The sequence below is a fragment of the Spodoptera frugiperda genome, chromosome 15 (genome assembly GCF_023101765.2).
Source record: "Spodoptera frugiperda isolate SF20-4 chromosome 15, AGI-APGP_CSIRO_Sfru_2.0, whole genome shotgun sequence".
NCBI classification, from domain to species: Eukaryota; Metazoa; Arthropoda; class Insecta; order Lepidoptera; family Noctuidae; genus Spodoptera; species Spodoptera frugiperda.
The window spans coordinates 43851-58053 of record NC_064226.1 but is presented as its reverse complement, the minus strand read 5'-3'; the positions used below and the strand labels follow the sequence as shown (position 1 = coordinate 58053).

General features: G+C 40.3%; 2 protein-coding genes across 2 annotated transcripts; one reads left to right on the top strand and one right to left on the bottom strand.

Moving 5' to 3' along the window:
- Positions 1-1478: 1478 nt before the first annotated feature.
- Positions 1479-2222, bottom strand: LOC118278263 (ATP synthase subunit g, mitochondrial). Its single transcript, XM_035597471.2, has 2 exons — positions 2054-2222; positions 1479-1800 (listed from the first exon to the last, which is right to left on the bottom strand). Exons 1-2 carry the CDS (start codon positions 2091-2093, stop codon positions 1541-1543), a joined length of 300 nt encoding a protein of 99 aa, XP_035453364.1. The 5' UTR covers positions 2094-2222; the 3' UTR covers positions 1479-1540.
- A 537-nt stretch (positions 2223-2759) lies between these two features.
- Positions 2760-6553, top strand: LOC118275460 (dolichyl-diphosphooligosaccharide--protein glycosyltransferase subunit 2). The gene is made up of 9 exons (XM_035593434.2): positions 2760-2928; positions 3395-3579; positions 3699-3967; positions 4273-4434; positions 4511-4658; positions 4782-5218; positions 5315-5459; positions 5565-5712; positions 5787-6553. Exons 1-9 carry the CDS (start codon positions 2916-2918, stop codon positions 6140-6142), a joined length of 1863 nt encoding a protein of 620 aa, XP_035449327.2. The 5' UTR covers positions 2760-2915; the 3' UTR covers positions 6143-6553.
- Positions 6554-14203: the final 7650 nt, after the last annotated feature.

The window sequence follows — 14203 nt, the reverse complement described above, 5'->3', positions numbered from 1 at the left end:
AAAATAATTATTCAAATCGGACCAGTAGTTCCGGAGATTAGCGCGTTCAAACCAACAAACTCTTCAGCTTTATAATATTAATATAAAAATATAAATATATAATATAGAAATATATAATATATATTTTTTAATTACCTCAGATACTTTTTCTAGCTATATAGATATTTTTTTGCGTTTCTTAGCATCTTTGGAAAGTAATAAATGTAAGAAAAAGATGAATCTACTGTATAGCTACTTACGTTTTGGATCCGACAACGATGGTGCCTTACAAATGGTTAGTTCGCTGCGCGCTCGAAAACACGAAAGGCGTGCCAAGAAGCTCATCAATGATGATGCGCTTGTGGAAGCCCGGCTTCAAAGCCTTGAACACAGGCGCAAGGTTGCAAGCCTTTCCGTTTTTTACCGGATACATTTCGGAGTGTGCGGGGGAATTGCACAACTTGATTCCTCCTAGTCCTTTCCATCATCGGACCACAAGACAATCGGCGAGGCGTCACCGTTTCATGGTGGATATCTCACCCACTCGCACGAAGCGCTTCGCTTCAAGCTTCCTTGTGCGAACTGCTAGGGAGTGGAACGCCTTGCCGGAGTCTGTGTTTCCTGATGGGTATAACCTGGGTGTCTTCAAAGCCCGAGTGAATAGGTTGCTTATGGGCTAACGTGCTTCATCGTAGGCCGCATCATCACTTACCATCAGGCGAGATAGCGGCCAAACGTCCATTTAACATTAAAAAAAAAAATAGTTCTATCGATACATCTTCTTTTGCCTCGTCGAATAAAAATGAAATATTGCTGGTTTTCAAGGTATTAATATTCAACCAATACAATATTAGTATTCAACCCTGTGTAATTAGATTTTTGATAGAACTCAGGAAGTGCCAAATATTTTAGTTAGTCTCCCTGTGGCAGTTCTTTGACAGATTGAGTTTTAGGAATTTATAAACTATTATAAATAACTAAGAAAAATGAGTCGACATTCTGTAAGTTACACTCCACTTTAAAACCATTTAAAATCATAATGTGTCACAAGAGCGGCCACAAGTGTAAGTAACATTTCTTGCTACTAACTGAAATATTTAGTTTGTCCCCAGTTCTGTCAAAGTACTAACTACACAGGCTTTAATATTAATTGAAAACCTATCCTTGAAAACCCACAGTATTTTATTGTTGTCCTCTGATGCCACCATTTGCCGATCTCCTTCGAATTAGGGGTACATTGTGGTTTGTAATGATACATAGGCCACTTTTTATCCCAAGGGATCGCAGAAGCCACTGGCAGAATCTAGTTCTAAGATAAATATTACTTTCAATTGCTTATTATTAGTCTTAGGCTACATTATGATGTACATAAAAATGTTCTTCATACTAAGTTGCGTATGTAGGGAATCTGTTAAGTTATATGGTTTTTTAAAAAAAAAAAATTTTAAACAATTAACTATTAAAAAATACAGTAAAGTGGTTAATAAAACAAATAGACATGATTTCAATAATTTATTTTGCTGAACATAATATCTACGAAATTATTGCTTACAATCAGGATCTAAACATCGTAACCAACAATGTGGCGTTTGCCGATACACTCTCCTACATAAAACCAGAAGATAACTTCTGCTCCTACAAGAGCGTTTAGGGTAGCCTGTTTGATAGTCTGGTCCTTCCACGCGCCAGTCTTAGCACTTGTCAGCAGTTTGCCAATACCCGCTTTGATTTGAGGGATTTCACTCAGTTTTGGGGGAGCCAGTTCAACTCGCGCATATTTCATGAAGATGTTGAATTTAGGACGGGCCTGTGCGATTGCCGCTGGAAAATTAAAAAGTTAATATTATTATGACAAGATCGAGGTTGTTAGTCAATGCACCATGTCTTTGATAACTTTCATTTATTTGTAATAAACAAAAACTACGATTTAAGTATTGTTTGAAAAATATAATTTATTTTCCATTAGATCAGCATAACCTTCAATCTGAATTTACCAGAATTACATAATATACTGGAAGGAACCAAAACAGATATCGACAAAGCATAGCATCTCAAAAGAATACAAGCTACTTACAACTAATTAAAGAAGGTACTTTTCCGACTGCACTTGCCATTTTGCTAAATTTAATCAAAACAATTGAAGTACAATCTTAATTTTTATATTCGGAATGGCTGAAGGTGGAGGATATTTGAACTGTCAAACAGCCATTGAAGAATAAATTTGACGTCTGACGTTAACGATATCGTCTGACACTACCTAACAAGCTGACAACTCTAATAGTGAAGGGTACTGAAGGTAGAGATTTGTAGACGGAGGATTCTCTAAAGTACTTTTAAAACGGGATATTTTTCCATGTGCAAGCGCCATGATCACGAATGATCGTCATCCGTGATCATGGCGCTTGCAACATGCTGCACCATCACATCGCTACATTCGCCTCTGGTTATATTCGCCTGTGGCTCTAATATGACCCAAAAGTCGTATAAAAATCAAAAATCGATTGGCATCTGCCACGCCACACACAAGACACACAACCACAACACACATTCTATTCTTGTTGCTTAATGGGCCACTATTAAAATAAATAAATTGAATAATATTCTATTCTGGCATCTATCAAATTTACTAAAAATGCTTCAGTTATTTCAAGAGAGTTCAAAAGACTGCGTCTAGCCCAGTCCTATTTCAACTTCCCTTTCTGCTTTCCACGGCAAGACGATATGCTAGCTTTCTGCCTTTATTTCTATTCGCAAATTTTTAAAGTAGCCACACTAATTCAAATTTCTATGCTACGTCGATGATTTTATGTCAAATGTGCTTGTCAAGTAAAACCGGCAATCGAAATCAATTTTATTAGAAAAATAGCGAAGTACTTTTAGATAATAAGATTGATTAAATAAAAACTAAGCTAGCTCTGCTTGCCTAGTTTGTAGAAATGTATTTTTATGGTATGTATCGACTCTTTCATACTCTACCACTAACATTGGCGTGGCAAACAAAAATTGCTATTGTATTGCTATTTGACTACTTAAATTCTTATTTAATAGACAAAATAACTATTTTCTATAGTTACTATGTCTTGAAATACATCATACATATTTAAATATGTCGTAAAGGGCTATATCTAATTATAAAAATAAGGACACGTCAGTGTTCTTCAAACGACGCCGGCCATCGCTTCGTATCTGAGGTTATTTTCTATTCGACATCGATTACAAAATATGTTTTCGGGTGCAATTATTGTAATGGACTTAATTTCCTTAATACGACAGTAAAATTATTGTGACAAAAACAAATCACCTCTTGCATTCTTATTAGATTATTTTTTACCAATGGACAATGTTATTATGAAAGTTGTAAAAACTTCATTAAAAAGTAATATCTGCCTGTAATTGTGTGAATGTTTATTTTCAGCATTATTCTTGTTACTATTAAGTACATGTACTATAAGTCATGGCAACACACTGCAAGGCACAATTGATCTCAAGCGGCTACAAAAGATACTACAGGAAAATGTGAAGAGTCAAGATATTACATCATTGTACTATTCAGTGAAGGGGCTGGCAGAGCTTAATGCTGACATTCCAAATATCTGTGAAGTGAGTGTTGTATATTTCATTGTAAAACATGAAGATTTCTATCAATAACAATGTAATTTACTTCAATACTGGCAGGTCAGTCAGTAGGAACAAGTTACAAAAATTGTTTTGTTTCACAGACACTCAAAAACATCAAGTATGATCCCAAGAACATAGAACAAGTGTTCCAAGTAGCTAATGCTGCTGCCATAACCAGTTGCCAGAATTTCATGAAGCCAGAAATCTTGAGCCCCGCCACACAGACTCTGGACAGGAAGGATGCCACCATTGCTGACATCTACCATGCTGTCTTTACTCTAAAGGCATTTGGCAAGGGCTCTGTCTATGACAAAGAAGATGCTCTTAAGAATCTGATTCAGTTACTGAAGAAGGATGATTCTCCAGCCAAGTGAGTAGCCTTTAAAAAGGACATCAATCTAATATTGTTTTCATCATATTAGGTGTCACTATTTACATCTAGGTCATGTTGGTTACTGCATCCTAGTCTAGTGAATTTAAATAAGGAGGTGGTGCGACCCCAACATCTAGATGTGGAGGGAGACTCTGTTAATAGTGAAACAGGTTTACAAAAAAATACATAATTGCAGAAGATACATTTAATAATATCAAAAAGTATAAATGGCTGTGGTGATTGATATTTTTCTTTTTTCTGTGTATTTGGTTTGTGTGACTATATCCCGAGTAATGTGGCAGCTACGGCTACGTGTTCTCGCTGTGCGAGCACATGGGCTGCGGCGCCTGGACGGCCGCGCACGCGGAGGGCGTGCTGCTGGCCGCCGACGAGAGCGACGCGCGCGCGCTGCACTTCGACGGCGGCCTGCCCGCCACCGCCACGCTGCTCGCCGCCATCCACAGGTCAGTACTGCGCCGCGTCCGTCGGCGCCGCCAGTAGGCGCGCGGTTATCTAATTCATGTTTTGCTTGCTGCACAGGACATACAAAAACTTGAAGAAGCCGTCCCCTCTGACGGAGGAGCAGAAATACAAGTTCGCGGAGTATTTACTGACCAGACGATCTGTCAACACGCCTAAGGGAGCCTGCTTGTTGATCGAAGCGGCCAATGCACTCGCTGACGATGAGGTAAAGCAGGAAAAGTTATTTACGACGTGCGTTCACTCTGTCGGTCGCTGAGCCCTCATTACATTCTACAACGTGTAGGTACTTGTCAACACGAAAATGACACATAACATGTTATCTCCACAGCCCACTCCCATAAGCATCTCCATCAAGGGCAAGAAGTTCATCACGTCGGAGTCGGACAGCATCGAGTTCTCCATCAGCGACCTGGTGGGCCGGCCGCTGCGCCTGCTCAAACCCGACGAAGTGCTCGCGCAGTCCGGCACGCGCCTCGCCGACGACGTCGTCGTACTGTCCAAGCAGCCTCTCACACAGAAACCCAACGAACCGACCACTTTCGTCCTCAATCTCAGCAAGATTAAGGCTCAATATGGGCTGTACAAGATCGCGTTGAGTGCTGGATCTAAGACGACCAATGTCAACGTGGCGGTGTTGGGCGAGATTCGCGTGAGCACCGTGGAAGTCGGCGTCGGCGACGTGGACGGCACCACCAGTCCCAAGCTGACCACTGTCGCATACCCCAACAAGTTGACTGACAAGCTTCAAGCTGATCATTTGCAAAAGTAAGTATTAAATAAAATGTAGCAATGTATCGCCCGTAAATGAAGTAGATTTGGATCGTCGGTGGCAGTGAGTGATACAATACGTTTGTCTGTCAGAGTGAGCCTGAAGTTCACCGTGCGCGACAAGTACGACAAGCCGGTGTTGGTGCAGCAAGCCTTCGTGCGCGTCGCCAGTGTCGCCGGGGACGAGACCATCTTCGTGGCCGAGCCAGACAACACCAAGGCCTACAAAGTCGAACTCGTGAGTCATTCTCTCTCACTCTGTGCTAATGGTTACACTGTTATACAACTATGTGATATTGTATACCTAATCATATTTGTACGTTTTATTATTTTGTGTGATTAGAACGTGGGCGGCATCGCTAAGCATCTGAACTTTGCGTCCGGCGCGTACTCGCTGACGATATACCTCGGAGACAGCGCCGTGTCCAACCCCATCGCCTGGCCCGTCGGAGACGTGCTCTTCAACTTCGGCAAGGAGGCCAGCGCTAGCGGTAAGTAGTCCTCGATGTCCCCGCCGTGTGGCCGTGGGTCCCGTCGGCAGTGTAGTAACGTGTGGTCCGTACAGCGGCGGCGCCGGGGACGACGCGCGGCGCGCGGCCCGAGCTGGCGCACACGTTCCGCGCGGCCGAGCCGCGGCCGGCGCGGCTGGTGTCGGACGTGTTCGCGGCGGCGTGCGCCGCGCCGCTGCTGCTGCTGCTGCTGCTGTGGGCGCGGCTGGGGCTCAACGTGGCGCGCCTGCCGCTGGCGCTGAGCGCGCTGCTGTTCCACGCGGCGCTGGGCGGCGTGCTGGCGCTGTACGTGCTGCTGTGGCTGCGCCTGTCCATGTTCGACACGGCGCGCTACGTGGCGCCGCTGGCCGCGCTCACGTTCCTGGCCGGCCACCGCCTGCTGCGCCGCCTGGCGCGCGACAAGCAGCGCTAGTGGCGCCCGCCCGCTACACCTCGCATCTTGTTCTATTTCCATACAGTGTACACCTGCCGTTGCATTTTGTTTCGACCGTTGTCGAGCAAGGTGTAATACTACGAGCACTCTTTCCTATGACTAGGTTCCCGATCTCTGCTTAGTTTCCACGAATAACTAGTAAAGAGGTGCTCTATGTCCACGTACAATATGTTCAGTTGCAGTGTTCTATATAAGTTAAATATTTCACTAAATGGGTGATGTGAGAAAGTTATTGCGACTTGCTTCATTTTTACGTGAGGTGGTTGTTTGGGAGTTCTACTGAATTCACAACTAGTAATACTTATTTTATACATTCTTTAATTTAATAGAACTCCTTCATTACCGCTTCAATTCATTTAATAATAATTTAATAAAATTAATATGTTATAATTTTTGTTTAATTTCCAATCCTTTTACGTTTCTGACGCCCGCACTCGACTTAGTCTCGTTGGCGCGGCCTGAAGCGCCAATACATTTATTAAAGAAACATGCATTTAACCACATTTAACTGAGTCGCGTCTCATCGGAATCCATTAGGCGTTAGAATTGACGTCTACTTTTTTGGTGATACCCCCGTGCCCCCGCGACAATTTTATTGCATTATATTCACCGTCACGGTACACAGTTCGCACCAGCTTTAGGTATAATTCAAGATTTCGGTTTTATTACAATAGGACCCCCTTGTGTCTCACGAGCAGACACTCCTATACAACGGGTGGCATAAAAATGAAATAATTCGTTCCGTACATAATAGTATCTGCTACTGCACTGCTAATGAGTTACCTAACTGCATGCATGGTTTTAAATAGATTAACTAGCGACCCGCCCTAGTTTCGCATGGATGCAATGGTGATATATTATACATACTAGCTTCCGCCCGCGACTGTCCGCGCGGATGTCGGTCTTTGCGTGGAAGTTTTATTTCTCAATTTTATGTAACTCTGACAATGACATCTTATAAATATCTATTGGACCCAAATACGGCGAGGCCCATAATAATTAAGGAGATCCCTCTATTGAGCTACTGCTGTTGAGCTCGCGTTCTGTAGGATTAAACTGAAAAATAAAGATTTTTTCTACGTATTTTTCCAGGATAAAAAGTATCCTATTTTATGCCCAGGATAATAAGGTATAAATTATACCAAGTTTCATCGAAATCGAACCGTTAGTTTTCACGTGATGCCTGAACATACAGACAGACAGACAAAAAAAAATTAATCACATATTTGGGTTTGGTATCGATCCAGTAACACCCCCTGCTATTTATTCTTTCAATATTTTCAATGTACAGAATTGACCCTTCTACAGATTTATTATAATAATAATAATATATATGATATGTTATGACATGAAATATGATATGATATGATATATTATATGATATGATATGATGATGAATGAATGAGAGTGTTATAAACGTAAGAGTAGACAAATATAATCAGAGAGCTCCGAACTGCTAAGCTATCGGGATTTATACGTGTTATTGTGATTCAACCATAAAAGACATTTGCTGTCGTGGAATATTTATTAAACAATTTTAAGGAGAACATTTCCGTCATACATTATTTCTGGGTAGCTTTAACCATTAAGGCTGCACACGCGACGGAAGCTTAAAAAATGGAGTAAGTTCTCCTGTTTTCCCAACATTTCCCTTCACTGCTCTGATCTTATTGATCGTAGCGTGATGAAAAGTATACTATAACCTGCCCAGGAGTATGAAGAACAATTGTACCAAGTTTCGTTGAAATCTGTCGAGTGGTTTTTATTTCTATAAAGAACATACAGACAGACAAAAAAAAATCTGATTGTATTTTTGGCGTCAGTATCGATCATTAATCACCCGCTGATAGTTATTTTGGAAATATATTTCATGTACAGAATTGACCTCTCTACAGATTTATTATAAGTACTAGCTTCCGCCCGCGACTCCGTCCGCGCGGATGTCAGTCTTCGCGTGGATGTTTTATTTTTCCATTTTGAGTAACTCTGAGAATGACATCTTATAAATATCTATTGGACCCAAATACGGCGAGGCTCATAATAATTAAGGAGATCCCTCTATTGAGCTACTGCTGTTGAGCTCGCATTCTGTAGGATTAAACTGAAAAATAAAGATCTTTTTCTACATATTTTTCAAGGAAAAAAGAATCGGCAACTATCAACAAGAACTTCTGTCATCAATGACAACTGTCATCAATGACATCTGTCAAAATCGGCAACTGTCACCAATGACAACTATCAACAAGAACTTCTGTCACCAATGACATCTGTCAAAATCGGCAACTGTCAACAATGACAACTATCAACAAGAACTTCTATCATCAATGACAACTGTCATCAATGACAACTGTCATCAATGACATCTGTCAACAATGACAACTGTCAACAAGAACTTCTGTCATCAATGACATCTGTCAAAAACGACGTCTGTCAATAATACCAATTGTCACAAATTACAACTGTCAACAAGAACTTCTGTCACCAATGACATCTGTCAAAATCGGCAACTGTCAACAATGACAACTGTCAACAAGAACTTCTGTCATCAAAGACAACTGTCATCAATGACAACTGTCGTCAATGACAACTGTCAACAAGAACTTCTGTCATCAGTGACATCTGTCAAAATCGGCAACTGTCAACAATGACAACTGTCAACAAGAACTTCTGTCATCAATGACATCTGTCAAAATCGGCAACTGTCAACAATGACAACTGTCAACAAGAACTTCTGTCATCAATGACATCTGTCAAAATCGGCAACTGTCAACAATGACAACTGTCATCAATGACAACTGTCAACAATGACAACTGTCAAAATCGGCAACTGTCAACAATGACAACTGTCAACAAGAACTTCTGTCATCAATGACATCTGTCAAAATCGGCAACTGTCAACAATGACAACTGTCATCAATGACAACTGTCAACAATGACAACTGTCAACAAGAACTTCTGTCATCAATGACATCTGTCAAAATCGGCAACTGTCAACAATGACAACTGTCATCAATGACAACTGTCAACAATGACAACTGTCATCAATGACAACTGTCAACAATGACAACTGTCATCAATGACAACTGTCAACAATGACAACTGTCAACAAGAACTTCTGTCATCAATGACATCTGTCAAAATCGGCAACTGTCAACAATGACAACTGTCAACAAGAACTTCTGTCACCAATGACATCTGTCAAAATCGGCAACTGTCAACAATGACAACTGTCATCAATGACAACTGTCAACAATGACAACTGTCAAAATCGGCAACTGTCAACAATGACAACTGTCAACAAGAACTTCTGTCATCAATGACAACTGTCATCAATGACAACTGTCAACAATGACAACTGTCAACAAGAACTTCTGTCATCAATGACATCTAGTAAAATCGGTAACTGTCAACAATGACAACTGTCAACAAGAACTTCTGTCATCAATGACATCTGTCAAAATCGGCAACTGTCATCAAAGACAACTGTCATCAATGACAACTGTCATCAATGACAACTGTCAACAATGACAACTGTCAACAAGAACTTCTGTCACCAATGACATCTGTCAAAATCGGCAACTGTCAACAATGACAACTGTCAACAAGAACTTCTGTCATCAGTGACATCTGTCATCAATGACAACTGTCATCAATGACAACTGTCAACAAGAACTTCTGTCATCAATGACATCTGTCAAAATCGGCAACTGTCAACAATGACAACTGTCAACAAGAACTTCTGTCACCAATGACATCTGTCAAAATCGGCAACTGTCAACAATGACAACTGTCAACAAGAACTTCTGTCATCAATGACATCTGTCAAAATCGGCAACTGTCAACAATGACAACTGTCATCAATGACAACTGTCAACAATGACAACTGTCAAAATCGGCAACTGTCAACAATGACAACTGTCAACAAGAACTTCTGTCATCAATGACATCTGTCAAAATCGGCAACTGTCAACAATGACAACTGTCATCAATGACAACTGTCAACAAGAACTTCTGTCATCAATGACATCTGTCAAAATCGGCAACTGTCAACAATGACAACTGTCAACAAGAACTTCTGTCATCAATGACAACTGTCAACAAGAACTTCTGTCACCAATAACAACTGTCAACAATGACAACTGTCAACAAGAACTTCTGTCATCAATGACATCTGTCAAAAACGACGTCTGTCAATAATACCAATTGTCACAAATTACAACTGTCAACAAGAACTTCTGTCACCAATGACATCTGTCAAAATCGGCAACTGTCAACAATGACAACTGTCAACAAGAACTTCTGTCATCAAAGACAACTGTCATCAATGACAACTGTCAACAAGAACTTCTGTCATCAATGACATCTGTCAAAATCGGCAACTGTCAACAATGACAACTGTCATCAATGACAACTGTCAACAATGACAACTGTCAACAAGAACTTCTGTCATCATTGACATCTGTCAAAATCGGCAACTGTCAACAATGACAACTGTCAACAAGAACTTCTGTCATCGATAACAACTGTCAACAAGAACTTCTGTCACCAATAACAACTGTCAACAATGGCAACTGTCAACAAGAACTTCTGTCATCAATGACATCTGTCAAAAACGACGTCTGTCAATAATACCAATTGTCACAAATTACAACTGTCAACAAAAACTTCTGTCACAATTGACATCTGTCAATAATATCAATTGTCACAAATTACAACTGTCAACAAGAACTTCTGTCATCAATGACATCTGTCAAAATCGGCAACTGTCAACAATGACAACTGTCAACAAGAACTTCTGTCATCATTGACAACTGTCAACAAGAACTTCTGTCAACAATGACAACTGTCAACAAGAACTTCTGTCATCAATGACATCTGTCAAAATCGGCAACTGTCAACAATGACAACTGTCTTCAATGACAACTGTCAACAATGACAACTGTCAAAAATGACAACTGTCAACAATGACAACTGTCGAAATCGGCAACTGTCAACAAGGACAACTGTCAACAAGAACTTCTGTCATCAATGACAACTGTCATCAATCAGAACTGTCAACAATGACAACTGTCAAAATTGGCAACTGACAACTGTCAAAATTGGCAACTGACAACTGTCAAAAATGACAACTGTCAACAATGACAACTGTCGAAATCGGCAACTGTCAACAATGACAACTGTCAAAAAGAACTTCTCTCATCAATGACAACTGTCATCAATCAGAACTGTCAACAATGACAACTGTCAAAATTGGCAACTGTCAACAATGACAACTGTCAAAATCGGCAACTGTCAACAAGAACTTCTGTCACCAATGACACCTGTCAAAATCGGCAACTGTCAACAATGACAACTGTCATCAATGACAACTGTCAACAATGACAACTGTCAAAATCGGCAACTGTCAACAATGACAACTGTCAACAAGAACTTCTGTCACCAATGACATCTGTCAAAAACGACGTCTGTCAATAATACCAATTGTCACAAATTACAACTGTCAACAAGAACTTCTGTCACCAATGACATCTGTCAAAATCGGCAACTGTCAACAATGACAACTGTCAACAAGAACTTCTGTCATCAATGACAACTGTCAACAAGAACTTCTGTCAACAATGACAACTGTCAACAAGAACTTCTGTCATCAATGACATCTGTCAAAATCGGCAACTGTCAACAATTTACAACTGTCATCATATACAACTGTCAACAATGACAACTGTCAACAATGACAACTGTCAACAATGACAACTGTCAAAATCGGCAACTGTCAACAATGACAACTGTCAACAATGACAACTGTCATCAATGACAACTGTCATCAATGACAACTGTCAACAATGACAACTGTCAAAATCGGCAACTGACAACTGTCAAAATTGGCAACTGTCAACAATGACAACTGTCAAAATCGGCAACTGTCAACAAGAACTTCTGTCACCAATGACATCTGTCAAAATCGGCAACTGTCAACAATGACAACTGCAATCAATGACAACTGTCAACAATGACAACTGTCAAAATCGGCAACTGTCAACAATGACAACTGTCAACAAGAACTTCTGTCATCAATGACATCTGTCAAAATCGGCAACTGTCAACAATGACAACTGTCAACAATGACAACTGTCAAAATCGGCAACTGTCAACAATGACAACTGTCAACAAGAACTTCTGTCATCAATGACAACTGTCATCAATGACAACTGTCAACAATGACAACTGTCAAAATTGGCAACTGTCAACAATGACAACTGTCAAAATCGGCAACTGTCAACAAGAACTTCTGTCACCAATGACACCTGTCAAAATCGGCAACTGTCAACAATGACAACTGTCATCAATGACAACTGTCAACAATGACAACTGTCAACAATGACAACTGTCAAAATCGGCAACTGTCAACAATGACAACTGTCAACAAGAACTTCTGTCATCAATGACAACTGTCATCAATGACAACTGTCATCAATGACAACTGTCAACAATGACAACTGTCAAAATCGGCAACTGTCAACAAGAACTTCTGTCACCAATGACATCTGTCAAAATCGGCAACTGTCAACAATGACAACTGCAATCAATGACAACTGTCAACAATGACAACTGTCAAAATCGGCAACTGTCAACAATGACAACTGTCAACAAGAACTTCTGTCATCAATGACATCTGTCAAAATCGGCAACTGTCAACAATGACAACTGTCAACAATGACAACTGTCGAAATCGGCAACTGTCAACAATGACAACTGTCAAAAAGAACTTCTCTCATCAATGACAACTGTCATCAATCAGAACTGTCAACAATGACAACTGTAAAAATTGGCAACTGTCAACAATGACAACTGTCAAAATCGGCAACTGTCAACAAGAACTTCTGTCACCAATGACACCTGTCAAAATCGGCAACTGTCAACAATGACAACTGTCATCAATGACAACTGTCAACAATGACAACTGTCAAAATCGGCAACTGTCAACAATGACAACTGTCAACAAGAACTTCTGTCACCAATGACATCTGTCATAAACGACGTCTGTCAATAATACCAATTGTCACAAATTACAACTGTCAACAAGAACTTCTGTCAACAAGAACTTCTGTCATCAATGACATCTGTCAAAATCGGCAACTGTCAACAATGACAACTGTCAACAAGAACTTCTGTCATCAATGACAACTGTCAACAAGAACTTCTGTCAACAATGACAACTGTCAACAAGAACTTCTGTCATCAATGACATCTGTCAAAATCGGCAACTGTCAACAATGACAACTGGCTTCAATGACAACTGTCAACAATGACAACTGTCAAAAATGACAACTGTCAACAATGACAACTGTCGAAATTTGCAACTGTCAACAAGGACAACTGTCAACAAGAACTTCTGTCATCAATGACAACTGTCATCAATCAGAACTGTCAACAATGACAACTGTCAAAATTGGCAACTGACAACTGTCAAAATTGGCAACTCTCAACAATGACAACTGTCAAAATCGGCAACTGTCAACAAGAACTTCTGTCACCAATGACATCTGTCAAAATCGGCAACTGTCAACAATGACAACTGCAATCAATGACAACTGTCAACAATGACAACTGTCAAAATCGGCAACTGTCAACAATGACAACTGTCAACAAGAACTTCTGTCATCAATGACATCTGTCAAAATCGGCAACTGTCAACAATGACAACTGCAATCAATGACAACTGTCAACAATGACAACTGTCAAAATCGGCAACTGTCAACAATGACAACTGTCAACAAGAACTTCTGTCATCAATGACATCTGTTAAAATCGGCAACTGTCAACAATGACAACTGTCGAAATCGGCAACTGTCAACAATGACAACTGTCAAAAAGAACTTCTCTCATCAATGACAACTGTCATCAATCAGAACTGTCAACAATGACAACTGTAAAAATTGGCAACTGTCAACAATAACAACTGACAAAATCGGCAACTGTCAACAAGAACTTCTGTCACCAATGACACCTGTCAAAATCGGAAACTGTCAACAATGACAA

Coding starts and splice junctions, on each gene's coding strand:
- LOC118275460 (XM_035593434.2), top strand. Junction 4,659..4,781: donor ATGCACTCGCTGACGATGAG/GTAAAGCAGGAA, acceptor TTATCTCCACAG/CCCACTCCCATAAGCATCTC. Junction 5,219..5,314: donor CAAGCTGATCATTTGCAAAA/GTAAGTATTAAA, acceptor TTTGTCTGTCAG/AGTGAGCCTGAAGTTCACCG.
- LOC118278263 (XM_035597471.2), bottom strand. CDS start 2,093: ATGGCAAGTGCAGTCGGAAAAGTACCTTCTTTAATTAGTT. Junction 1,801..2,053: donor AGTACCTTCTTTAATTAGTT/GTAAGTAGCTTG, acceptor TTAATTTTCCAG/CGGCAATCGCACAGGCCCGT.